Source organism: Sus scrofa, chromosome 11 (genome assembly GCF_000003025.6).
Source record: "Sus scrofa isolate TJ Tabasco breed Duroc chromosome 11, Sscrofa11.1, whole genome shotgun sequence".
Classification (NCBI taxonomy): domain Eukaryota; kingdom Metazoa; phylum Chordata; class Mammalia; order Artiodactyla; family Suidae; genus Sus; species Sus scrofa.
In genome coordinates, this window is record NC_010453.5 from 68301081 (window position 1) to 68325610 (window position 24530).

The 24530-nt window shown below is 49.0% G+C and overlaps 1 protein-coding gene across 3 annotated transcripts in view; it reads left to right on the forward strand.

The window, feature by feature from the left end:
- UBAC2 (UBA domain containing 2) overlaps window positions 1-18691 on the forward strand; it is a 174937-nt gene extending 156246 nt beyond the window's left edge. For all 3 annotated transcript variants that reach the window (XR_002336734.1, XM_021065851.1, XM_021065852.1), the window contains 2 exons: window positions 4629-4751; window positions 17425-18691. Coding sequence is in view for 2 of the 3 variants with exons in the window: in XM_021065851.1 (XP_020921510.1) it covers window positions 4629-4751; window positions 17425-17532 (231 nt within the window). In the remaining variant the exon portion in view is untranslated. The remainder of the gene's footprint in view (window positions 1-4628; window positions 4752-17424) is intronic.

Sequence of the window (24530 nt, forward strand, 5' to 3'; positions counted from 1 at the left end):
AGGATGGCAGCCTGGGCTCCAGGGAGGAGGAGGAAGCGACCAGGAAGGATGTGTCCCTCCCTCCAGGAGCTCTTCTGTAGGTGCCAGGTGCCCTTTCTGCTTGCAGACCATTGGCAGAGCTGAGCCCCCTGGGGGAAGCTGAGAACTGCAGTAACTGCGAGTCACCGAAAGAAATCCTGTTTTTAAAGTGAAGGGAACGTGGAAGTTGAGAGTCACCCAGTGCTCACCGTTACAGCCTGGAATTAGCAGAGTGTAGAAAAGTGACAGTCTTGAATCTTCCCAGGCAGAGATGTGCCATCTTTCCACTTATTTAGGTCTTCTGATATCCTTCCGTCTTTGGGGTTAATAGATGCAAACTGTTGCCTTTGGAATGGATAAGCAATGGGATCCTGCTGTGTAGCACTGGGAACTATGTCTGGTCACTTGTGATGGAGCATGAGAATGTGAGAAAAAAAAAAATGTATACATGTATGTGTGCCTGGGTCGCCTTGCTGTGCAGTAGAAGACACTGTACGCCAGCTATAATGAAAAAATAAAAATCATTATAAAAAAGAAAAAAAAAATCAAGTTTACCATTTTTCATTGAGGTCTTCCAGATCTTTTGTTATATTTAATTCCTGTATACCTAAAGGTTTTTATTTCTGTTTGTAAATAGTAGTTTTTTGCACTTAAATTTTCTCAGGGATCACAGGCAAGGAATGTTCCTGATTTTTTTTTTTTATCTTATACTCTTTTTAGTTGTCATTTTCCAGGTAGACGGTCATCGTGTGTGATGACAGTCTTATTTCTCCCTTCCCATCCTGCCGCATTTTCTCCATGACTGGTTGGTTTTGTCCTCATTATGCTGTGACTTGTGTTGATGTATGAGGTGGTAAATAGGTATTCTTGTCTCTCCATCCAATTTTATCAAATTACTTTCATATCTGTTGAGTGAGCATCTGGCTTTTCTCTCTTAATCTGTTAATTAGTGTATTACATTGCTATATTTTCTTAGATTCCTGAGATAAATCCTAATATAGTCTATCAAACCAGATAAGATGATTTCTTTGAACAGTGTTGGACTGCTTGTTACATTCTATTTAGGACAATTACATCTGTCCATAAATGAAAAACAGGTTTTGTAATTTTTCTTTCTCATAATATCATTTTCCTTCTCTGACTTTGGAAACAGTGTTATATAGTCTCAAAAAATTAGGTGGGGAGCTCTTCTTTTCTTTTCTCAAGAATAATTTGTATAAGATAGCAGGTCCTTAAATTTTTCTTAGGTTTCACCTGTAGATCTTTGGTGGAAGGATTTTTAAGTATTACCTGTGTTATGTTAATGGATAATGGTCTAGTCTGGTTTTCTATTTCTTTTTGTAACTTTCTGTTTGAAGTATAACATAGAGAAAAGTTAGCGTTATATAAAAGTATTCATACAAATGTACTTTTTATGTTTATTTTATTCAACATTACATTTGAGAGATTTGGCCATACTGTTGCATATTTCGTAGTTTGTTCATTTGAACTGCTGTATAGTTTTAGATTGTGTAACTCTACCATAATGTACCCATCCTACTTAATGGGCATTTGGGTATCTTCCAGTCTTTGACAATTACAAAGTAACACTGTTCAGAACATTCTGGTCCCTGCCCTTGGTAAACATGTGCTTGCAATTCTGTTGTCCAGGACTGGAATTTGCTAAGGCATTCACATGTCCAGCTTTAGTCAACCCTCTTGAACCGTTTTCGAAACTGATGGCCAATTTCTATTTCTTCTTGAGTTTTAGCAAGGTATATTTTTCTAGAAAATTGTCTGTTTCATCAAAGTTATTGGTATGAATAAAGTATTCTTATTTTTTTAATATCTATTATTATACTCCTTGTATTATTTCTAATATAATTTATGCTTCTTTCTTTGTCCTTTCACTAAGCTTGCCAGGTTTATTCCTTTCATTTGACTTTTTCAACAACCAAAATTGGGTTTTTAACTGATTCTTTCTGTTGTGTCTCTGTTTTCCACTTTATTAGCATTTGCTCTCAACTTTCCACTTCATTCTTGCCAGTTCCTTCAGACTATTGTTACTTTTTCTAACTTCTTAAATTGGATTTAACTGTTTGATTTTCAATCTTCATTTTCTTTAAGTTCAGTATTTTAAAATTATATCAACTAATTACATCCCACAAGCTTTGATTGGCAATAGTCTCAATTTTATTTACTTTTGGGTATCTTCTAATTTCCATTGAGATTTTTTCATTTTTGATCTCCAAATGTGTGAATTTTTGTTTGTTTTACTTGAATTATAATTTTGATATTTATTTCTAATTTAATTCCATTGTAGTCAGAGAATATCTTATGTGTGACATTTATGTTTTGGTATTTTTGGACATTTTATATGGGACGTAATGCTCTTTACTTTTTTAAAAAAATATTTCACTTATAATTGAAAATAATACTTTCCAAAAATTGAGTGTAAGCTATAAATGTCCGTTTAGACGATCTTGTTATTTATATTCTGTATCATTATTAATTCCTTTCTGATTACTCTAGCAATACATGCTAAAAGTTAAGTATGTTTCTGAATGTTTCCACCTCCCTTGTAATTTTATTAATTTTTGCTTTCTGTTTTTTGAGACCCTCTTGTTATATGTAAAAAATATCAATGTATCCTAGTGGTGTTATCCCTAATGATGCCTCTATTTATTTGACATAAATGTAGCAGCATCATTTTCCTTTGATTTTTCCTTTTCTATTTCTATACATCTTTATACATCTTTATATTTTGGGTTTGTTGTTGTGTGGGAGGGATGGGAGAGATTTCAAAATTGACAATCTCAGCCTTTTAGCCAGTGTGTTTGCCAGTGTATATTTTGTGTGATCCCTAATATATTTGAATTTATTTCTGCCAGTATTTCTCCAGAACAGTTTTGTATAATGTTTCTATTTTAAGTTTCCCTTATTTTTTTAAATCTTCTTTTTAATAGTATCCTTTTTTTTTTTTTTTTTTTTTTTTTACTCCTTCTATATCTCAGTCATCTTAAAACTTTTATAGTTTTTAGAATGTTGTAAATTTAAGTTCTTGGGGATCTAATCCTCCTGTTTACTGTACACACCGACTCTTGCTTTGTGATGGGTTTTTTCCTCCTGGACTTTGTAGTTTGGGTTCTGAGTCATCTCCCACTGGAGCAGTACCCGTATACCCCAGGTAATCCCCGGATGAGAGAGTGTCTTTGCAGCGTAACTTCAGATTTACTTCTGCTTGACTCCTGAGGTGTATCCATTTCCATCCCAGAACCAATTTTATGCACTTTTCGACTGGTTCTCAGAGCAAGTGTGGAGCATAAGTTGAACCCCAGACTTGCCTGCAGCTCTCCATCCTCGGGCAGACTGAGAATCCTGCCGTCTCCCTCAGGAAGACCTGCTGTTTGGGTGGTTTTTTCTCATCCTGTCTCACTGGGGGTGCTGCCATTTGGGGTTATGCCTTTACGTAGGAAATGAGCTTAAAAGTCACTGCCTCTTTCAGACCCAGAGCCTCACCTCCTGAACCAAATGGGTGATAAAAAGCTAAGAGGCTCGGGGTTAGCCAAGTATGCTCTCCTCGTGCCCTGGCCTCGCTTCGTCATGCTTCTGGTTTTCCAGAGCTTGCTTTTGGCACCCTCGGGGCTTTTCTTTTATTTATTTATTTTTTAATTAAAGTATAGTTGATTTACAAGGGCCTCCATTTCTTCCCTTTACGTTCACCCATGAATAGGAAATCCTTTTAAATTTTATCTAGCATTTTTAGGTATTTATAGTAAGAAATTTTTGTAGGTTTTCTCAGTCTCTAAATCTTCTAGAACGAGAAGACATCTAGAAACAGGTTTAAGTGGATAACTTAAAAACTTGACATATAGGTTAAAAATTCATTTTTTTAAAGGCATTCCATGGGGTACGTTTTTTTCTTCATGCCGTGGCCTTTTTTCACTGATGATACAGAAAAAGTGAGAAGTGACATCCCCATCAATGCTATTCCATAAGGCCGCAGAAGAGGGCAGGTCCGAACTCTTGTCCCTGCGTGTGAGGCTGACCTTCAGATTCTCAATCCTGTCCCTCGGCCTGGGTTTTATCTCCACCTGCAGACTCTCTCCCCTGACCGTGCTCAGGATTTACTTAAATTAAAAGACGAAACAAAAACCAAGGAGCAGGAGCCGAGGGGCAGGCAGAGACAGGGGAGAGGAGCATCCTCTGAGCTGCTGGAGGAAGCTCCGGCTTTCTGCTTGCCCGCCCCGAATTGGCCTCCTCTCCGTCTTCCTCTCCGACTCCAGCCGAGTTGGGGCAACAGTGGTGTGAACGCAGTGGGACAGAGGTTAGAAGTGTCCGCACGTGTCCTGCACTGCCTTCCAGAGCCAAACCACACAAATAGTTTCGGCAGCACCCATTCCCTTCTTTTGTGTCTCTGCATCTGCAGGCTGCCAGTTTAGCCTGCTGATTGAAGGGCGATGGGATCCTCCCAGCTTGCACACAGATCCATCTGGATCCTTCCAGCAGATCCATCTGGCGCTTAGTTTCCCAGCCTGTAGCTGGGACTGGATGCAAGAGAACGTTCTTCTGAGCGTTGTGATGGTTCTGCTCCTTCTGTGTCTGACCACTGTGCACTGATCTCTTTTCAGGGAGGAATGATCAACTGGAATCGTCTTTTCCCTCCTTTACGACAGCGACGGAACGTCAACTATCAGGATGGTCGGCGGTCTGAACCACAAGCGTCCCCTCCTCTAGAGGTTTCAGAGGAGCAGGTAATCAGTAATGCCTGGCACTTACCCTAAACCCATGCCTCACACATCAAGCAATTTGGGCAAACAAGATTTGAAAGAAATCAAGCATATAAATCCAGAGATTTTGATATCAGATAAACCACCACCTATACCAGTGATGGACACATGGGCCCTTTATTGGCTATTGGGGGTCTTTTATGTTTGAGGAAAGCATAGATTGAAAAAAGAAATGCATTGTGATTGTATAAATCTATACTATTTCCTATTTCCCTGCAAGTGCTGGGAAGGAAGGAGGCAGAAGGATGAGGAGCTTCTCTGAGTGCGTTTGTGTCGTTTTAACTTTAGGAATCAAGTTAATGTTTTACATATTCAAAAAGCAAATCCAGAGTTCCCGTCGTGGCGCAGTGGTTAATGAATCCGACTAAGAACCATGAGGTTGTGGGTTCGATCCCTGGCCTTGCTCAGTGGGTTAAGGATCCGGCATTGCCATGAGCTGTGGTGTAGGTCGCAGACGTGGCTTGGATCCCGTGTTGCTGTGGTTCTGGCATAGGCCAGTGGCTATAGCTCCGATTCGACCACTAGCCTGGGAACCTCCATATGCCGCGGGAGCGGCCCAATAAATGGCAAAAAGACAAAAAAAAAAAGCAAATCCATGATGGAGACAACCAGAAAACAAAAGAGAAACTGACATTATCCCACATATCTTAAATATAATCATAAGGAAGGGGGGAGATTAATTTCAGTAACTTGTGAGCATAACATGCCCTCTGTCTACAGCAAAAGAGAACAGGAAACATATCTCAAACTCTTCATGGGTTTATTTTTCGTGGTGGGATGACCATAGCAATTCCGAAATTATGTCGTATATACTGTAGATTTGAGCAAACGAGGAAATAGGATGCTCTTATTGTGGAGGAAGAAAAGTGCAAACTACAGAACAGCAGAAGACAAGGAAGAGCCCTGTGGGGCCGGATTGGGATTAGAGATGCCAGCACAGGCTCACGCGTTAGGAAATGTGCGAGTGCACATGTGTACCTCAGCTTCGTCAACCGGAAGCACTCAGCGTCCGTGGCATCCCCGTAGCACTAAGCTCACCGGCCCAGATCTAATTTCTTCATACTTCTGCCCTCTCATAGGAACCATTTAGAGAAGTGGTGAGGCCCAGGCCCAGGGAGGGGACAAGGTGACCCAGGACCACCTTGTGCTCCATATCTGAGGGGATAGGATGCAAGGACACTGGACATCAGATTTGAGCATCAGAATAAGTAAGGACAGAGCCATACTATAATCCACTGGGGGAGAAAAAGAACCATGCATTCATACTGATAGTAATCAACAAATGTTTACATAAATTTGGACTCCTACAAGGGAAAGGGAATGCGCTTCCTTTCTGTAGAATGGAAAGTAGCAAATATAGAGAGAATGATGGTGTTGGAAGAGTTCTCATTGTGGCTCAGCGATAACAAACCCAGCTAGTATCCATGAGGTTGTGGGTTTGATCCCCAGCCTCGCTCAGTGGGTTAAGGATCTGGCATTGCTGTGGCTGTGGTGTAGGCCGGCAGCCGCAGCTCTGATTCAGCCCCTAGCCTGGGAGCTTCCATATGCTGCAAGTGCGTCCCTAAAAAGCCAAAAAAAAAAGAAAAGAAAAGAAAGAATGATGGTGTTGGAAAATCACAGTTTTGCAACTCTCAGAGTAAAAGTCAACCCAGGGGAAGATCTCCAATATCTGAAGAACAGGCTGTTATATAAACTCAGAGTATCTCCTCACAAGTTTCTTATCAATTATAAAATGAAAACAGTAACTATACAGAGAGAAATTGGACTCCTGCTTACCCAAGTGGTCAGAATTAACATTATCAGTAATGGAACAAAGAGGCATTTTGGGCATGCCCTGAAAAAGACACATCAGTCCTTCTGAGTTTACATTTAAAAATGCCTAACTTTGGAGAGTTCCCTTTGTGGCTTAGCAGAAAATGAATCCAGCTAGCATCCATGAGGACAGGGGTTCAATCCCTGGCCTCACTCAGTGGGTTAAGGATCCAGCGTTGCCGTAAGCTGTGGTGTAGGTCGCAGACACAGCTTGGATCTGTCGTTGCTGTGGCTGTGATGTAGGCCTGTAGCTGTAGCTTCTATCGGACCCCTAGCCTGGGAACCTCCAAATGCCACAGGTTTGGCCCTGAAAAAAAAGCAAAAAATTAAAAAATTAAAAACGAATAAATAAAAAACAAAAATGCCTAACTTTGATTGTAAAGGAAAAGCAGACAAACCCAGTTTGAGGGACATTCTCTGTGATACCCAACCTGTTCTTCAGCAATACTGATGCCACCGACGGTTCCGGATTAGAGGAGACGATGGTAGAGCCCGTGCTGACCGACTGCCACACGTGGTCCCGGGCTGGGCTCGACTGCAAAAGGTTTTGGTGAAAGGACAGTTCCGAGTAAGTTGTTGGAATGGGATTGTAGATTAGATGATAACTTTGTATTAGTGTTGTGTTTCCAGGATTTGATATCTATTCTGACTGGTTAGGAAGGAGAATATCCTTGTTCTCAGGAAATTCACACTCAAGTACTAAGGGGTAAAAGGGCAGGATGCATGTGGCTTCATCTCAGGTGGCTCAGGAAAAGTACATGGGCATGAGTGAGTGTGTGTGTGCGTGTTTAGACAGAAAGCAGCTATGGAGAGGTAATTATTGGCGAATCCGGATGAAGAGTAATTGGGTTCTTAGTGCTCCTCTTGACGTTTTTCTGGAAGTTTGTAATTATTCCACACGAGAACAAAGTTTTTGAAAATCTTTAAAAATAAGAGCATTTCATTTCAATAACAACCCTTTAAAATTTTGTTCTGCAAACCGTGCTTTCTTCTCATGAAAGCAGGTCAAGGTCAGTGTTTCATAGCTGCAGCCACACCACGCACTTCCCCCATCTGTCCCCAGAGCACACAAACGCCAGTCAGACCCAAGGCACTCAGTCTCTATGGCAGAGCTGTATGTATTCTGACTCTTTCTGGAACTCAGGAGGGGCTCCTGGGCCGGGCCCCCACGGGCCTCTCTGGGTTAGGTCGCCACAAGAGCTTTTGAAAGCAAGCAACTGAATGTGCTTGAGGCGTTGACCCAGCCCCTCGCCCTTGCACCTTCTCAGCACAGACAGATCGTTTCAGCAATTCGGTAGGATTGAAAGATGGATTCAAGCCCTCATTCTCTTCCACCTCTGTTAGCGCATGTCCAAAAACACAGCCCCATGATAAGAAAATAAAGCCACTAAACTCAGTGTTTGTAAGGTATTTATGGTGACAGATTAAAAAATAAATTAATACTCTTAAAATGAGATGAAAAGAAAGTTCTGTTTTACTTCTGTTTACTTGATAGAACCCAGATCACATCCCTCCCAGAGCAGCCGTTAACGATAGGAAGTACTTAAAGGTGAAATCGTTCTTAGTTTTGACACTTGGTGGGGAAAATGTCAAAAAGTGATAACAAGGTGAATGTAATTCAAGTCTTTAGGGTTGTTTTAATGAATCATTTTCCTTGATCCTCCCAGAATAACAAGAGTGAGGTTAGCATGGTGTGGGTATGAGTTTAAAATAACATTTACTTCTTCTTGGCTCTGTTATGAAAAGATGTAAATACTTGAGAGGTTGTTTTTAACATACGCCTCCTTATTCACTGATTTTCTAACTCTTATCTTTTGCGTTTCTGGATTATCCTGAAATGGCCGTTAGAGGGTGTCACCCAGTAAGACCCCTGGAGTTCTCCTGGCGTTAGTTATGTAGGCACTCAGTAGTTTTTGTGGTAGGTGCTGGAGAGACTGAAAGAGAAGAAAGATGTTCTTACCTCAAGACATTTATAATAATGTTTACAGATGTGTAATTATGTGTAATCTCTTGGTTAACCTGAGGCTAGACTCTGTCTAAAAGGGTATTTGTTAGTAACCTTTTAAGATAGTTTAAATTAACAAAACCTTTTTATGTTTAGCTTTTCTTTTTCATTTAAATAGGCTGTGTTTTCTTCATTTAAATATCAGTCATATGATTGTAATGCCTTAAGAAACAGTAATTTTCTACACCAAGAAAAAAAGAAATGATTACTTGTGAGTGTTTTTCTGATATGAGCAAATACTTTAGGAATTTTAGTGAGCATTCTTTAGGATAGGAAATGTCTGTTTTGAAAACAAAGAATATCCTAAGAAAGAATGTGCCTCCCTCAGGAAGTCTGCTCAGGGTCTAACACACAGCCGCACTTTTGCTGCTAAGTTTCTGAATTTTTAGTTCTTCCCAGCCCACTCCTCCTGCTTTTCAATGAGCACCTCTGCCCTATGCCACCCAGCCCCTTCCTGTCTTAAAAATGAGTATATGCATTACTGTGCTTCTCTTTTTATTTTTTTCTTCTTAACCGGGGATTTTCATGTAATTCCCATACTCAGAATTAGCAAATAATGAAATTTTGTCATATTGGCCTCAAATTTTTTTTAATCAAAAGGGAAAAGAACTTACAAGTTTGTCTCTCTTGAGCTTAGAAAGTGACCCTTTGGTTTAAGCTGAATGGGGCGCACAGGTGAAATCGGACAAGGGCGTTCACCGAGACCGACTAAACCAGTGCTGGGACTTAAAGGGAAGATGAGCCCAGACAGCAACTCCGTCCTTTCTTTGAGTCAGCCAGCAGGTATCAGCGGTCCCTCTGCCCGGCCCAGCCCCTGGGCTAGGTTCTTGAAATACAGAGATAAGCGAGGCTCCATTTCCTGCCCTCATGTGGCGTGGAGCCCAGTGTGGGGAGCCAGGCACAGGGCAGGGCAGCTCTCGTCAGCTATAGACAAGTCTTCCGGGGCTGTTGAAGGGTTGCCAGTGCTGGGAGGGTTGGGGACAGTGGCATTTGGAAAGACGGGACCTGGTGGAAAGTGCAGCAGATTTGGGGGCGCGCGGGTGGTTGAGGTTGGAGTGGAGGGTGAGCAGACGGCAGGGGCACCACATTGGGAAGAAGCCGGACAGCCACCCGGCGGCCCTCGGCAGAGCAGGGCTTCCACGTCTGTGCTGTAGGACTGGTCGCAGGGTTTTCAACAGGGAATCATTCATCCTGGATGCGGAGGAAGGGGCGTGTTAGGATCACAATAATCACCGCTGTAGCTTCTGCCCAGGTGCTTACGCGGCTCTTGCCCAGACGAGATGTGACATATGGTGCCACAGACCCTCCCCCCTCCCCGTGGGCTCCATTGCCGCCGTCCGACACACCCGTCAGCCGAGTAGGGAGAGGGTGGCACACAGACACTCAGTCTTAGCTGATAACCAGCAAGGTGTATTCAGTATGAGACTCCATATCCCAGGGAGGCTGCCTTCTCATCCCCCAAATCCTCACCCCCCCCCCCAAAACCCACCTGAGCCCCAGAGCACTCACTTTATGGAAACCACGCCTTCCCTTCGTGCTTCTGCTCCGAGGATATGGACCTGCAGTGAGCTGAGTGTTGATCCCACTGGAATGAGACACCCATGTCGTCTGTTTCCCTGGTGGACGGTGACTCCACGAGGACTGGTACCAACTCATTTCCCGCCTGACACAGAGCCCAACACCCAGCAGGTGCCCCGGCGGCATTTAAGCGTAAAGGGTGGTTGGAGGGCTGTTCTCTCAAAAGGCCACGTGTTGTCACTTAAAAATGTGTTAGCGGGTGGTACTGCATCCAGCTTTCCTCTCTGGTCTCCCATGCTGGTCTTAGAGCACAGTGTTTGTTAAAATGAAATACTGAGTGGCTGTCCAATAATTAACCACCTTTCCGGGGTGTCTAGTTCCACTGAGTACCGAAAGCAGTCAGCAGAGGTGCTTTCCAGCCTGTATCAGGGCCTTCTTGGGACCAGACCCTGAGGCAGGCAGGAGGGTGCGAGGACGGCAGGCCACTTTCCGCCTGCAGCCAGCTGGGAAGGTGGGATAACCAGGTGCGGTCTGCTCAGCCAACCGTGTGACCAAAGGGTTTCAGCAGCTCCCAAGAGGACGAGAGAGGCGTCAGCCGAGAGGGAAAGAGAGCAGCACAGACCCACAGGGATCTGGCACTGAGCTTGCCCCAGGAGCTGACAAATGACAGTTCTCTTGAGGTCAGGGAAAGGCACGTCACATCTCCCAGGATGTCTCTGGGCTGCTCCTCCTGGCACGTACACACACAGCCTGGGCAGTGGCCTCGACCGTAGGCAGCGCAGCCCAGCCTGGGATTGGTCGGGACCACCTTTCAGGTGGGCATCACTTTCTGCAAGCAACAGAATTTGGGAAGTAAGAACCCAAGAAACCATTTGTTTTTGACACCCTTAGAAAAGGGAAGTTAAAGAAAACCACAGTGTTATTTGAGCAAAACAAGCAGAGGGGTGTTCCACTGAGAGGGATCACAGTGATTATCACATTGGAGCAAGGGTCCTTTCCATTGGCGGCCCAGGGTAGTTGAATTGCAGGTAGAATGTTACAGAGGGATCTTCTTCGTTTTCTTGAGTAAGAATTATCTTGAGATAGTAGGGACATGTGTCCTAACCACAGAGGATTTTTTTTTTTCTTTAAGAAAGAAAAGGGAGTTCCTGTCGTGGCTCAGCTATAATGAACCCACTAGCATCCACTAGGATGCGGGTTCGATCCCTGGCCTTGCTCAGTGGGTCAGGGATCCGGCATTGCCGTGAGCTGTGGTGTAGGTCACAGATGCGGTTTGGATCTGGTGTTGCTGTGGCTGTGTATAGGCCAGCAGCTGTAGCTCTGATTTGACCCCTAGCCTGGGGACTTGTACATGCGGGTGTGGTCCTAACAAGACAAAAAAAGGAAGGAAGGAAATAGATTTATCTCCAAGGAAGGAAATAGATTTATCTCCTGTCTCTAAAGGTTTCTTTTCCCATCCAGTGTCATCTCTGCTTGGAAAGCATATTTTAGGAAAAACATTCTGCCTTGTCCTGCTTTGCAGCACTGTCAGATGACGATGGCAGGGCTGTGTCACCTGCTCCTGTACCTCTGGCCAGCCAGCTGGAAGCCTCAGGAGTCACTGGGGGGGACCTTACACAGAGGCATCCCCACCCCAGAGATGAGGCTGAGCTAGAATTCCGGGGCTGGCCTCTCCTTGCTGTCTTGTGCCGCTGATCTCGCCTCTGGGTAGTTGAGTTTTCAATCACAAGAATCAGGCCTTGGAGATGTTGCACTTGAGTAACCTCCGTTTTTATGAAGATGTGATGGAGAAAACGGGAGGAACATGCCATCCTCTTTGGATGTTCACCCACCTACCCCTGGTTTCTCAAGAAGTCAGAGAAAAAGATCGTTTGGCTTTTAGACTAGAAACCAAGATGGACTCTACTCTGATGTCTTGTGGTGAGAAGTTTTCGACAGAAACTCCTGTGATTCACAAGCAGAAGGAGGAGAGCCCTCACCAGGCTCAGAAATGGAGCAGGGCTGTTAAAGGAGATGCCTTTTAGGAAGGTCCTCCTGGGGCGTTTTGTGCGTTTTCCAGACAGCCGCAGACCCGCCAGCCCGGCGCGCACCAAGACGCTCTGGACTCTGCTGCTCCCCTGTCCCACCTCATTCAGACCGTCCACCTGAGGCTTTTAGGTCGATTCTGACCTCTGTGATTTAAACCCTAGAAAGAGGTCGCAAAAGTCACTTGCTTCATTGTTGGGCGTGGAGGTAGGTGTGCGTGTAGGTGGCCTTTGCTGTGGAGCTGGGGTGTGATCCGGGCCCTGTCATCTGGTGAACATGGGCCTCTCCCTGGATGCTGGGGACTCGGGTCTGGGAGGCGGGGGCAGCCGGGAGGGGGCTCTTCTGCTCCGAGACTCCTTCCAGACACTCTGCACGCTCCATGCCCCCCGCCCCAGCAACCAGCCGGTGTTTGGTATTTGAAAAGACACGTCACTGCTTGGACCAACAGAGGATACAAGGCTGGCGAAGTGAAGCAGTCCAGATGAATGCTGAAAACAAAACCCAGGGCAGCTTGGTCTCCCTGGAGGCTGAGCTGAGGCCGGAGAGGTTCGGAGGGGGAGCCAGCCTCACACACCGGCCCGAGCGCTTTCCAGTGGGACAGAAATTCTCAACAAAAGGTGGCACTCACGGGGCCGGTGTTATGTGCCAGCCCCATGCTGGGCCTTTCCTGCACGTCCCTGTTAGCCTCCGAATGCTGAGGAAGCCAAGAGCCCGAGGCTCTAGTCCCTGGCCAGGGGTCCCACTGTGAAGCCTCAGAGCCCCCTCTGCTGCCTGGCAGGGTCCCTGCCTCCCAGCAGCCGTGGCTGCCCGCCTCCGCCGTGGCTTCATGTGTAAGGAGCTGGGACCCTCTAGAGTCCTGCCCGCGTCTTGCTCACCGGGCCGCGGGTCTGCACGGGGCTGTTTTCTCTTTGCTGCTCTTGAGCACAGGCGTTCATGGTCACGTGCTGATCAGGAAGGCGTCACACACCGAGACGGTTACAAACACACGAGGGTTGTGCAAGCCAGGCACCAATGAGCGAGAAGGTCTCGGCAGTGATTCTCAGTGTCACTGCAAGGGCTGCACCTTTGCTACCCATGGTGCTGGCTCCTGCCACCTTCCTCGCCACTCAGGCTGTAAGCTGCCTGGGAAGGGCAGCAGCAGGCACGGCCCCTGCCAGGTGCGGGCGCCCCAGCCGGTGCTGTCCCGAGGGGGCGGGACAGCTAGACAAGCCCAGTGGGACCGCGCTCTGACTTCCTCTGGTTCTCTGACACTTATCCTCGTGCCCACACCCATCTCGGTTTTCTGTGGACCTTTCCAGTTTTGGACCCTGAGGGAAACGTGCAGGTGCCCTCTCTTCGTGTGATTGTTCAGTTTTAAATACTGTGAACCCGGAGTTCCCGTCGTGGCTCAGTGGTTAACGAATCCGACTAGGAACCATGAGGTTGTGGGTTCGGTCCCTGCCCTTGCTCAGTGGGTTAACGATCCGGCGTTGCGTGAGCTGTGGTGTAGGTTGCAGACGCAGCTCGGATCCCGCATTGCTGTGGCTCTGGCGTAGGCCGGTGGCTACAGCTCCGATTCAACCCCTAGCCTGGGAACCTCCATATGCCGCAGGAGCGGCCCAAAGAAATAGCAAAAAGACAAAAAAATAAAATAAAATAAAAATAAATACTGTGAACCCTGTTTCTGCCTTGTGAGCCGTCTCCTCTGGTCACAGCACCAGGGCACTCAGCAGTGCAAATCTCATCACACGGTCCTTCTCCCCCTTGAAGAAATGGCAGAAGCTCCGAAGCCGCTTCAGCCCCGGGGGCGCGGCGGGCAGCCGCTCACACGGAACAGTGAACACCCTTTGCAACAGAGACCTGAGAAAAACCCAGCTCAGGTGTCAGAACCAGTGACGGCACATGTGGTCGTTCGTGTCTGAGAGAGAATGACCTCGGGAGGCAGCCTTGCGTGCAGAGAACACGTAGGTTTCTCTTCACACGGATGTCACGACCTAGGACGCAGCCCGGCCACCCCAGACCCGGGCTCACAGTGCCCTCTGCCCCACGTGTGCGGCAGCCCATCCTCAGCATCTCCTGGATTCCAAACCAGGGCAGAGTCAGCGGAGGGGAAAGCCGAGGAAGGTGGAAGCTGTGGCCTGGCACCGCACCTGGCCCTGGCGCCGGGGCGAGGCTCACACATCAGCAGCTCCGGATTATGAATCATGATTTGCCGAGCAAATGGCTCTGTTCTGCCAGCTGGAGGCAAAGAAGCAGCCAAGCCTTGGCTGTGCTGCTAAGGTGCCAGAGGTGACAGGAGTTTAGCGTGTACCCCACTCTTCAGCATCGTTGAGAACGGCCCCGCCTTGGGCTGTGGTGTCCTGCCCGGGGGTATCAGAGCCAGGCAGGCAGAGCTGCCCACCTCCTCACAGGCCGTGGCAGCTCCACGGTCGTGTCCTTAGCAGGAAGTCATTGGTGTAAAGGTCCTAAGAGGTTGTTTCAGTCCAGGAGAAGAAGTAGCCTGGCAAGAGCACGTACACCAGGGAGGGGTTCTCCTTATTGACTCGAGTCCAACACGAGTCATGTGGCCCCTTCTCCCCGAGGGGCACGCGGTGCAAACTGCCCCCGAGGAGACGGGAAGGTGTGGATTCTGAGAACTGACGGCAAAGCTGACAGTTCGTGTCTGGCAGGAGCCTCATGACTTGAGAGAGAGCCTTGTGGTCTGAAGGCACTATGGTGAGCCAGTTGACACAGGATGCCACCAAGACACCTGCACTTCTTGTCACTTTGAGAAGATGTTGGTGACATTGCAGTGGACAATAATAATATGAAGTAAGTTTGAAACTGGTTAAAGTTAAAAAAACAAAACAAAACAAAACAAAACTTGCTGAGCCACTTGGATAGAAAGGGGAGGGCTCTAATGAGCTCCGGGCTCTGCCTTTGATCTTGTGTGCTTGACATTTGAACTTGAGTGACGCGGTACAGGTTTGCACCGTGTGCTCATCAGCCACGGGCTCAAAACGAGTTTGAGGGCGCTGACCGAGACGGGGGTCATTGCCGGAATTCGGTGTGTGCTATGGCTTTGGTTGACCAGAGAAGTTCGACAGCGATTGCTGGGTCCAGAGCCCAGAAGATGGGGTGTAAACTTAGCAGGGCCCGGCTGGAGCACATCTCACTCAGGATTTATGGCAGCCCCAGCCTGACTCGCACCCCATTGCTGGAGCTGCACACTCCAGCCATGTGTACATGCACATACACGCGTGCACATCCTCTGTGACAAGAGCTGGGACCACAGGACAGCACAGTCTGCCCTTTGCCCTGGCAGATCATGCCAATAGTGCCATAAGTGGCAGGCTTTGGAAGGAGAGAGGCTGGCGGGAAAGTGCTGGATGCTGAAACACGGGAGTGAACTCAGGCAGCCAGAGCCCTTACTCTCAGGAGGCTTACGGTTCAGTGAGGAGCAGTTGGCCTGACAGATCCAGGTAAAAGGCACAGCAGCGAGGGGCGCAGGACAGAGGTCAAGTGGAGCCACGAGATTTCTGCAGGTTCCGCCAGGCTGGGAGACGTGGAAAAGGGCCCCGCGCCCTGAGATCCAGAGGATGAAGACAAGTTAACCAGGCCAAGGGCGAAGGGAGAGTCTTGCAGCAGAGGACACGCTCCCAGCAAAGGTGGGAGACGGACACCGTGCAGCCTGGGCCGGACCCGGTGGGGGGTGCCCGCCGAGGGGAGGAGGACACTCAGAGCGTCGTGCAGAGAAGGGAACAGGGCTGTTTCCTGTAGCTCCAAAGGGCAAATTAGGGACTTTGAAGTCCCATGGGTAGACTAGTGAGATGTAACTTCTGCTCACGTGAGCGAGAGCTTTCCGTCTTGGCCAATGAGTGGAGTGTTTCCTGATATTCTAGAAAAGGCCATTCTTTCCTTAGCAGGGGATGGAAACGGAGACCCCTGCCTTTGTGCTGGCACCAGCCGTCAGCGCGGGAAACCGCCTTGCCGCCGCGCCTCGCTCACGTGCAGCCTGCGTGTGCGGCGGTGAGAACGGGGGTCGGGGCGTCCCTGGATGGAAGACCCTTGCTGCGCTGCTGTTCATGACCCACAAATGACGGATCGCAGCCTCGATTTTAAAAACACTGGCCAGAACCCCAGCTTCTGAATTTCCTCTCATCCAGGCTAGCGTCTCCCAAAGGCTCCCTGAGGGACGAGAAGTCTGGGGTCTCAGTGGCCCTGTGTCCCGCTCAGGGGACTCTGCACCTCCTTCCCTGACACCCCACCCACCCACCCCCTGCCCTTCACCTGGCAGGGGAGGAAGCCTGGCTTTACCACTGGGCAGCTCCAAGCTGCCCAGGAAAGGTTAGAAGTGGTGACCAAGTCCCCAGTCCCTTGTTAACTCACACCGTGTTGTAAATCTCACTATGTGTAAGAGTATCACCTTTCACCGTGTATTATTGCAAATGTACTGTGTTTCAACATTAGTACAAAAGATTGATGCCTGTGGCTAGTCCAAGGTCATAACTGTTTGTATCATACATTTCTAAATGGGAAAGTAGGTTGTGAATAAACCACAGTAACATTGCCCATTACGACCTTGGAGCCCACCTGTGTGTATAAGTACAGGAAACCCCTACATTCACAGCTTCAGGATTTGTGGTTGAACAAATACAAGCCTCGTCCTCCCTACCCCTGGCGGCTTTAGCTGCCTCCCCCTTGCGGTTCTACCCCGACTTCACCCTCTCTGCGCGCCTGCTGCCCGTAGCCCAGCGAACTCCGCAGATGTGGCACCTGCTGTGGAGCTGGGGAGGGACGGCCACCCTGGGCCCTGCTCCACCTGTGCGACACCAGGAGCTCCAGGGCATACTTGTCATCGGAATCTGCAGGCATCAGGAGTAAATCCCCAGTTAAGTAGTTCTTCACGTGCAGAGGGAATTTCGACTTCGATAAGTTATTCCTCCAGAATGCAGTCTGACCCTGAAGGCGTGTGCAAGGCCAGTGAGCATGGGTGCTGTGCAGACCGCTCTGCAGGTGGCCTGCCACAAGCTTGGCCGCCCTCTGCTCGTCTTGGCAGGTTGCTGACCCTCGGAAGCCCCCCTTCCTCGTCTCTAAGGATTCAGTGAGAAGGTGCACATCTGTTGGCTTTGTATAGTGAGCACCTTAAAATGTTGTACCTGTTGTCCTGTTAAAAACACCAGATTTCACACTGAAATGAAAATTTGTGGGGTTTTTTAGCCTGTCCTGCCAAACTCACGTGACCAACATTCAGAGGCTGGTAGATCAGTGGCGGTGTCGTCAGCCTCATCAGGCTTCTGGTTTTATTTCTGTTTTCAGGTTGCCCGGCTCATGGAAATGGGATTTTCCAGAGGTGACGCTTTGGAAGCCCTGAGAGCTTCAAACAATGACCTTAATGTGGCCACCAACTTCCTGCTGCAGCAGTGACGTCCCAGCCGACAGCACAGGGACTGGCCGGGCTGCTGACCACAGCGGGCGCCGTCCCCGCCACGCCACCGGACCAGCCCAAGGACCCAGCACCCCCTGGCGCAATGTTCTCACTGTCCCCTTGGGCAAAGGGTGGTCCCCACTGCTCCCTCCTTTAATTCCAAGGTCATTACCATTAAGTATCAAAAATCAGTTTGCCATTAAAGTAGCATGTATTTTCTATCTTTATTTTTTTATGGGGCATTTTCCTTGTTTTGAGAACCATCCCTCCTTCCTAATGTGTTTTAAATGCATTAAAATAGCAGATTTCTGCAAGTGGTTGAATAGCCCTCCCGATGGAAGTTACTGCTACTGTAATATTCCTTTGACTGTAGTGCATCTTCGTACATTATATCTGATCCCCAGGGCCAGAAAGGAGAAAGGGGAATGCTATTCAGAAGGGACCTGTCAAATTTTATTCTTTAGGGACTTTTTTCATTGCTATTTTTTTCCTCGAATTTGCTTTCCAACCCCAGTGGCTACTGAGGCTTCCCACTCCCTAGGGGTGAGCAGTTCGTGTGTGCGACACGCAGTGTTGGCCAGGCCTGGGCGACGAGGGAGAGACAGTGACCCAGACTCTCCTCGGCCTCTTTCCAGCCCACTCCAGTCCCGGGGATTTTCCCCAGCCTCTCCCCGCTTCCACTGGAGAATGATGATGGTAATCGGGTGCCAATTCAAGGTTCTGGCATATTCCATGGAACTTAACTGGAGTTAACTTTGCGTAGAATATCCACAGTTAGCCACTCGGGCTGGGGTAAAAATGGAACAAAGAGGAAACCAAAAGAAGAGTGGGCTTCCTGGGGGAGACCGTCATCAGCCCCGTGTGGGCGCAGCCCTGGAGAAAGCCCCGTGCGGGTCCCAGCCGCGAGGCCAGCCCCTCTGGGTGCGGGTCCTCCCTGGCTCCAGGGCTGTCGGATGTCAGCTTGGGGCAGAGGAGGCTGCAGAGGACGCCGTCACGGAGGTGGGGGGGAGGCCAGAGCCGACGAGCCTGGAAAGATCTAAAGCAGGTGACTATAAGATTTAAGCAACTATTGTGTTCTGCACAGCGAGCAGAGATGTTTCAGACTGATGCAAATTTAGACATGTGTGGTACATACAATAAACTTTTTAATGTGTTTTACTTTTTGGTATTTTTTATTAGACTCACTAAATAAAACTTTGTTCTAGGCTGATCTATTCTTTACCACCAAAAAAAAAAAAATTTCTGCCAGGCTGCTCATCTTTCTTCAGAAGATTTGGGTGCTGTTTGTTTGGGGTTTTTTGTTTTTCATTAAAGTATAGTTGAAATATAATGTGTGTCAATTTCTGCTGTACAGCAAAGTGACCCGGTCACACCCATAGGTACATAACTTTTCTTCTATTATCTTCCATCCGGGTCTATTCCAAGAGACTGGATGCAGTTCCCTGTGCTGTACAGGGAGGACCTCATTGCTTATCCACTCCAAATGCAACAGTTTGCAGCTACTAACCCCAAACTTCCAGTCCATCCCACTCCCTCCCCCAACCTCCTTGGCAACCACCAGTCTGTTCTCCGTGTCTGAATCTGTTTCTGTTCTGTAGACAGGTTCGTTTGTGCCATATTTTAGATTCCCCATGTAAGTGATATATGGTATTTCTGGTTCACTTCACATAGTATGATAATCTGTAGCTGCATCCACGTTGCTACAAATGGCATTATTTCATTGTTTTTTATGGCTGAGTAGTATTCCATTGTGAATATGTACCGTATCTCCTCAATCCGTTTATCGGTGGAGGGCCATTTAGGTTGTTGCCGTGTCTTGGCGATTGTGAACAGTGCTGCAGTGAACAACTGGGGTGCATGTGATCTTTTTCACGGACAGTTTTGTCCTGAATCATACCCAGGAATGGGACTGCTGGCTCATAGGGTTGTTCTGTTTTCAGGTTTCTGAGGACCCTGCGTGCTGTTCTCCGTCATGGTTGTACCAGGTTACATGCCCTTTTCTCCACACTCTCCAGCATTTGTTGTGTGTAGGCTTATTAATGATGGCTGTTCTGAGCAGTGTGAGGTGGTACCTCATTGTGGTTTCGATGTGCTTTTCTCTCATAATTAGTGATATGGAGCATCTTTGATGTGCCCTACTGGCCATCTGTATGTCTTCTTTGGAGAAATGTCTTTTTAGGTCTTCTGCCATTTTTCAATTGTGTTGTTTTTGTCGTTGTTGAGTTGTATGTCTATGGTTTCTCTTTTTGAAGTGAGAGGGGCCCTTTCGCTTCTGTAAGTAGGACTGGCCCTGGGAGGCCCATCCTGAGGCTTGGTCGGGGCCATCAGGCTGCTCAGAGTAGGAACTGAGGTGACTCTGGGGGGTCTAGCTGGTCCCAAGCACAGACGTCAACTTGACCCAAGTGTCAACAGCTCAGGCTGTGGGGACATCCTTGACCGCGTTCCCTGGCAGGGCGACAAGACGGCCTCAGAGTGCAGTTGCGTGTGTCATCTCCGAGGCAAATCTCAATGCACCCTGTGCACTTCCAGTGCCAGAGGTCACAGCAAAGAGCAACCGTGTCCCAAAACACACTGTCTCCTCCGTTCCTTCCCACCCCCGGACAGCACCTAGCAAAGCAAAGCCAAACCAGAGGCAAAATTCTCTCTCGAGACTTCACTGCTCTCCCAGAGGATGGAGAGCAAAGAGCCCCCTGTAGGATCACAGGGTGAGGCCGAAGCTAAAGAGGATTAACCGCCACACCAGGCTCTTGTTTTCTGGCCAGGGTTCCCTCGCGAGTGTGCTTACATTGCACAGAGCTTCGTCTGGCTGAAAGCCTTGCCGCCACCTCTTCAGCCCTTTAACTAATGGGAATTGAGGTCCCGGTGGCGGCGTGACCAGTGGCCACGCCCCTTGGTGGCAGAGCCAGGAGGCCCCTCAGGTTTGTCCTGGCTTCTTCCGGCCTCTTTTCCAGCTCCCTGTGGCCCTGAGGTCTCACCTGCCCAGTGGTGGTCCGTTACCGTCCATCCTTTTCCTGCAGTTCCCAGCCAGCATCCCCTTCATCTGTCACCACCCTCTGGGACACTCCGGTCCTCCTCAACCCTCGAGTGTCTGACGGCACCTCCCCCCCTCCCCCGCCTGCTCTCGATTCCTGTGCATGGGACGCAAATGGCACCCAGGCTGGAAAGCAAGTTCCCAGAGCACCCACGCCTTGTCCAGACACCTGGGAATCCCAGGCTGGGGGAGGGGGGGCCACGCCTGGGGCCCTGTGCCAGTGGCGCATCGGCAAGCCTTTTGCTTTGGTTTCCTAAGGTCAAGAAAAGCCCATTTAGGCTTTGAATTTTGTGTGGAAAGTAGCAGTTTGGGCCTCATTTTCAGATGAAAATTTTCCAGGCTGGAAAATAAGAGGAAGAAGGGGGAAATTGTGTGCAGTGAACCACACCCTCTTCCCAGACAAAGGAAAACCAGCCTCCAAATTCCTGGTGGAGTTTGGGATTGGAAAGGTAACATCGGAGTTGCCACCACGGCTCATGAGAAATGAACCTGACCAGTATCCATGAGGATGCGGGTTCAATCCCTGGCCTCACTCAGTGGGTTAAGGATACGGTGTTGCCGCGTGGTGCAGGTCGCAGCTGTAGCTCGGTTCCTGAGTTGCTGGGGCTGTGGTGTATAGGCTGGCAGCTACAGCTCCAATTCAGCCCCTAGCCTGAGAACCTCCGTGTGCCCCCACCCCCTCCCCAGGGCTGCTCAGGGAATCCGGTCACGCTCCCCACAGTTAACATTCTGCTCAAGACCTGAGCTCCGGTGTCCTGCCGGAGAATTCCAACCCCTGGCAGCCTGCAGGAGCAGTGGCAGGAGAGAAGGAAAGTTGCACGGGTTCCACCTCCAGACTTTGCCTGGGGACCGTCCTGATGGCCTGCCAAGCGCCCCACTCCCCCTGCCCCAACCATGGCACAGGGCCCTCCCTGCGAGCTGGCGCCCCGCTCCCTGCACGGACGGGGCCTCTGAGGGCTGCTGCGGGCCCCCCCTCTCTTACTGCGAGAGGCCAGGATTCCTCCGTGTGGGGCCAGAATTTCTTTTTTTTTTTTTTTTTTTTTTTTTGTCTTTTGTCTTTTTGTCTTTTGTTGTTGTTGTTGTTGCTATTTCTTGGGCCGCTCCCGCGGCATATGGAGGTTCCCAGGCTAGGGGTCCAATCGGAGCTGTAGCCACCGGCCTACGCCAGAGCCACAGCAACGTGGGATCCGAGCCGCGTCTGCAACCTACACCACAGCTCACGGCAACGCCAGATCGTTAACCCACTGAGCAAGGGCAGGGACCGAACCCGCAACCTCATGGTTCCTAGTCGGATTCGTTAACCACTGCGCCACAATGGGAACTCCCAAGGGCCAGAATTTCTTTCCAAACCACTAAACGTGCCCAAAGCCAGGCCCAGCCCGCTCTCCCCAGGCTGCTCCCATCTCCCAGCATGCTCCTGAGAATCGGCGGCTGCTCTCTGAACACTGCAGAGATTCAAGTTCAGGATGTTAACCCGAAGACCAGGCTTCCCAGGAACGTTGGTGGGCGATGCAGTGTCTCCCCCGGGGCGTAGGTGGGCATTAAGGACAAGTCCACTTTTTGACTTGGAACCTTAAGGGCAAACTGGACTCAGCATCTCTGGGCCCTTTAACCCATCACCTTGGGTCCCTGGTGTCCACCCCTGAGCCTCCGTAGGCCCCTTATTCCGCACCTAGCATGTGAGTTCAGTGCGAAGTTGTGGCTGTCAGCTAAGCCCTGTGACCGCCTCCCCCTCAGCTGCAGGCTGGCGCAAAAGAGGAGGGGTTTTCAGAGGGTCCCTGTGCTGGAAAAGGGGGTCCCAACTCCGTGCCTCTTGGCCTCCTCTGATCCCCCTGCCCCAGGCAGCTGGCTTTTCTGTCCTCCAAGATGTCCACGTCATTCTTCCCAGGGGACCGAGGTCGGTTTTGCCCTGCTACCCTGAGAGCTGGGGGCTTGGTTGGTATTTACTGTGAGAGCATGTACTGATGCTGGGCCAAGTACTGTGTTACAGCTCTTGTGTAAACCCTTATTTCCATACCCTGTGACCGACCCCAGCCTCATATGCACCGAGCGGCCAGGCTCAGAGGTCTTCTCGGAACAGTGGGCCAGGGCTCCTCCTCAGCAGGCTGGGTCCCTTCCGGTTTAAATCTGCAGAGATCAGAGTGACCTCAACACCTGCTGGTGCCTTGAGGACCTATTTAAAGGGGGAAAGCGCACTGATATTTTTAACGAAAACAGTCAAGCAAACAACTAAAAAGCCAACCAGCCCCCTCGGGAGAGTGGGCGGCCCCAATGTGAGCAGAGCCGCAAATAAAGCCCAACAGCCACCCCCAGCCCGTCTTATTTCTGATTGTTTGCGTGAGGGGCTGTTTTAAATATTTATGAAGTGTCTAAATTCGGAGCTCAAAACCACTCCAAAATGCTGAAAACAAATTTGAGGATGCCATTGCTTTGAGCAGAGAAAGGAAGCAGACAGATGAGGAGGGGGCCTGGGTGTGTAGGGATCTGTTTCCCTCTTGTTTTAAGTATCTCACATAGAGAAGTTCCCCTCGTGGCTCAGCGGGTTAAAACCCCGACTAGTATCCATGAGGACGCAGGTTCGATCCCTTGCCTCTCTCAGTGAGTTAAGGATCCAGCGTTGCCACAAGCTGCGGTGTAGGTCACAGATGCAGCTTGGACCTGGCGTTGCTATGGCTGTGGTGTAGGCCGGAAGCTGCAACTCAGATTTGACCCCAAGTGTGGGAACTTCCATATGCTGCCAGTGCGGCTATAAAAATAATAATAATAAAAATAAAATAGGAGTTCCCATCATAGTGCAGTGGAAACGAATCCGACTAGGAACCATGAGGTTGCAGGTTCGATCCCTGGCCTCGCTCAGTGGGTTAAGGATCCGGTGTTGCCATGAGCTGTGGTGTAAGTCGCAGACGCAGCTCAGATCTTGTGTTGCTGTGGCTGTGGTGTAGGCTGGCAGCTATAGCTCCAGTTCGACCCCTAGCCTGGGAACCCCCGTATGCATCAGGTGCAGCCCTAAAAAGACAAAAAGACAAAAAATAAAATATCTCGCATAAATACTATGCATGGTATCAGGGTTCAGAATGAGCCTCCCCAAATGTGCTGCTCTTGCATGTGGATTGTTTTGAGCTCTAGGCAGTTGCCACCCTGGGTTCAGTGGAAACCACTTCTCTTCCCCTAGCCACCTAGAAGAATTTAAATTGGGGAATTTTTCCCAGGAAAGAGGTATCACCAGAGATAAATTTTATTGAGGGAGTCCCAGCTGTATGTCAGGGTGAACGTCTGGCGACCCAGCATCTCTGCTCTTCCTGTGATCCTGTGAGTGACCCCCCTGTCCTCGGAAGCGCCCAGCCACCCCCTGCTTCCTCAGCTAGGATGGCAGCTAGAGCGCCTGTGACCCGTGTGGCGCTGCGCCTTTCATATATGTAGGGATTTCTGACCTTCTCATGTAGGCGGGGTTTCCCATATATACAAAGCTAAATTTTATTGTCTCTGTCTCAAGTCAGGTTAATTCTTAGACCAGCCAGAAGGACCTTGAAAGGCAGAGGAAAGTTTTCTTCCTCCCAGCGGGACTCTTTTGTATTATGAAATGGTCATTAAAAAGTTGAAGCCCTCTAAAGAAATCTCTCATCCCCCGTCAAGGGCTTGCAGAAATTCCCTTGTGATGCAGCGGGTTAAGTGTCCCATGTCGCTGTAGTAGCTGTGGCACAGGCTGGAAGTACAGCACAATTTCCATCCCTGGCCAGGGAACTTCCATATGCTACAGGTGCAGACCTTGTGTCAGGTGTGCGCAGGTACATCCTTGGGGAACTCCTCTTACTGTTCCCCTCATTTCACCGCCAAGACACTTCGGCTGAGCCCCTAGTGGGCCCTGGGGAGGGCACAAACTGTCCTCAGACCTGACCTTGGATGCAGGAGATTCCTTCACAGTCCCAAACTTTATACCTTCCATCCATATCCTCAGATTGCCAGACC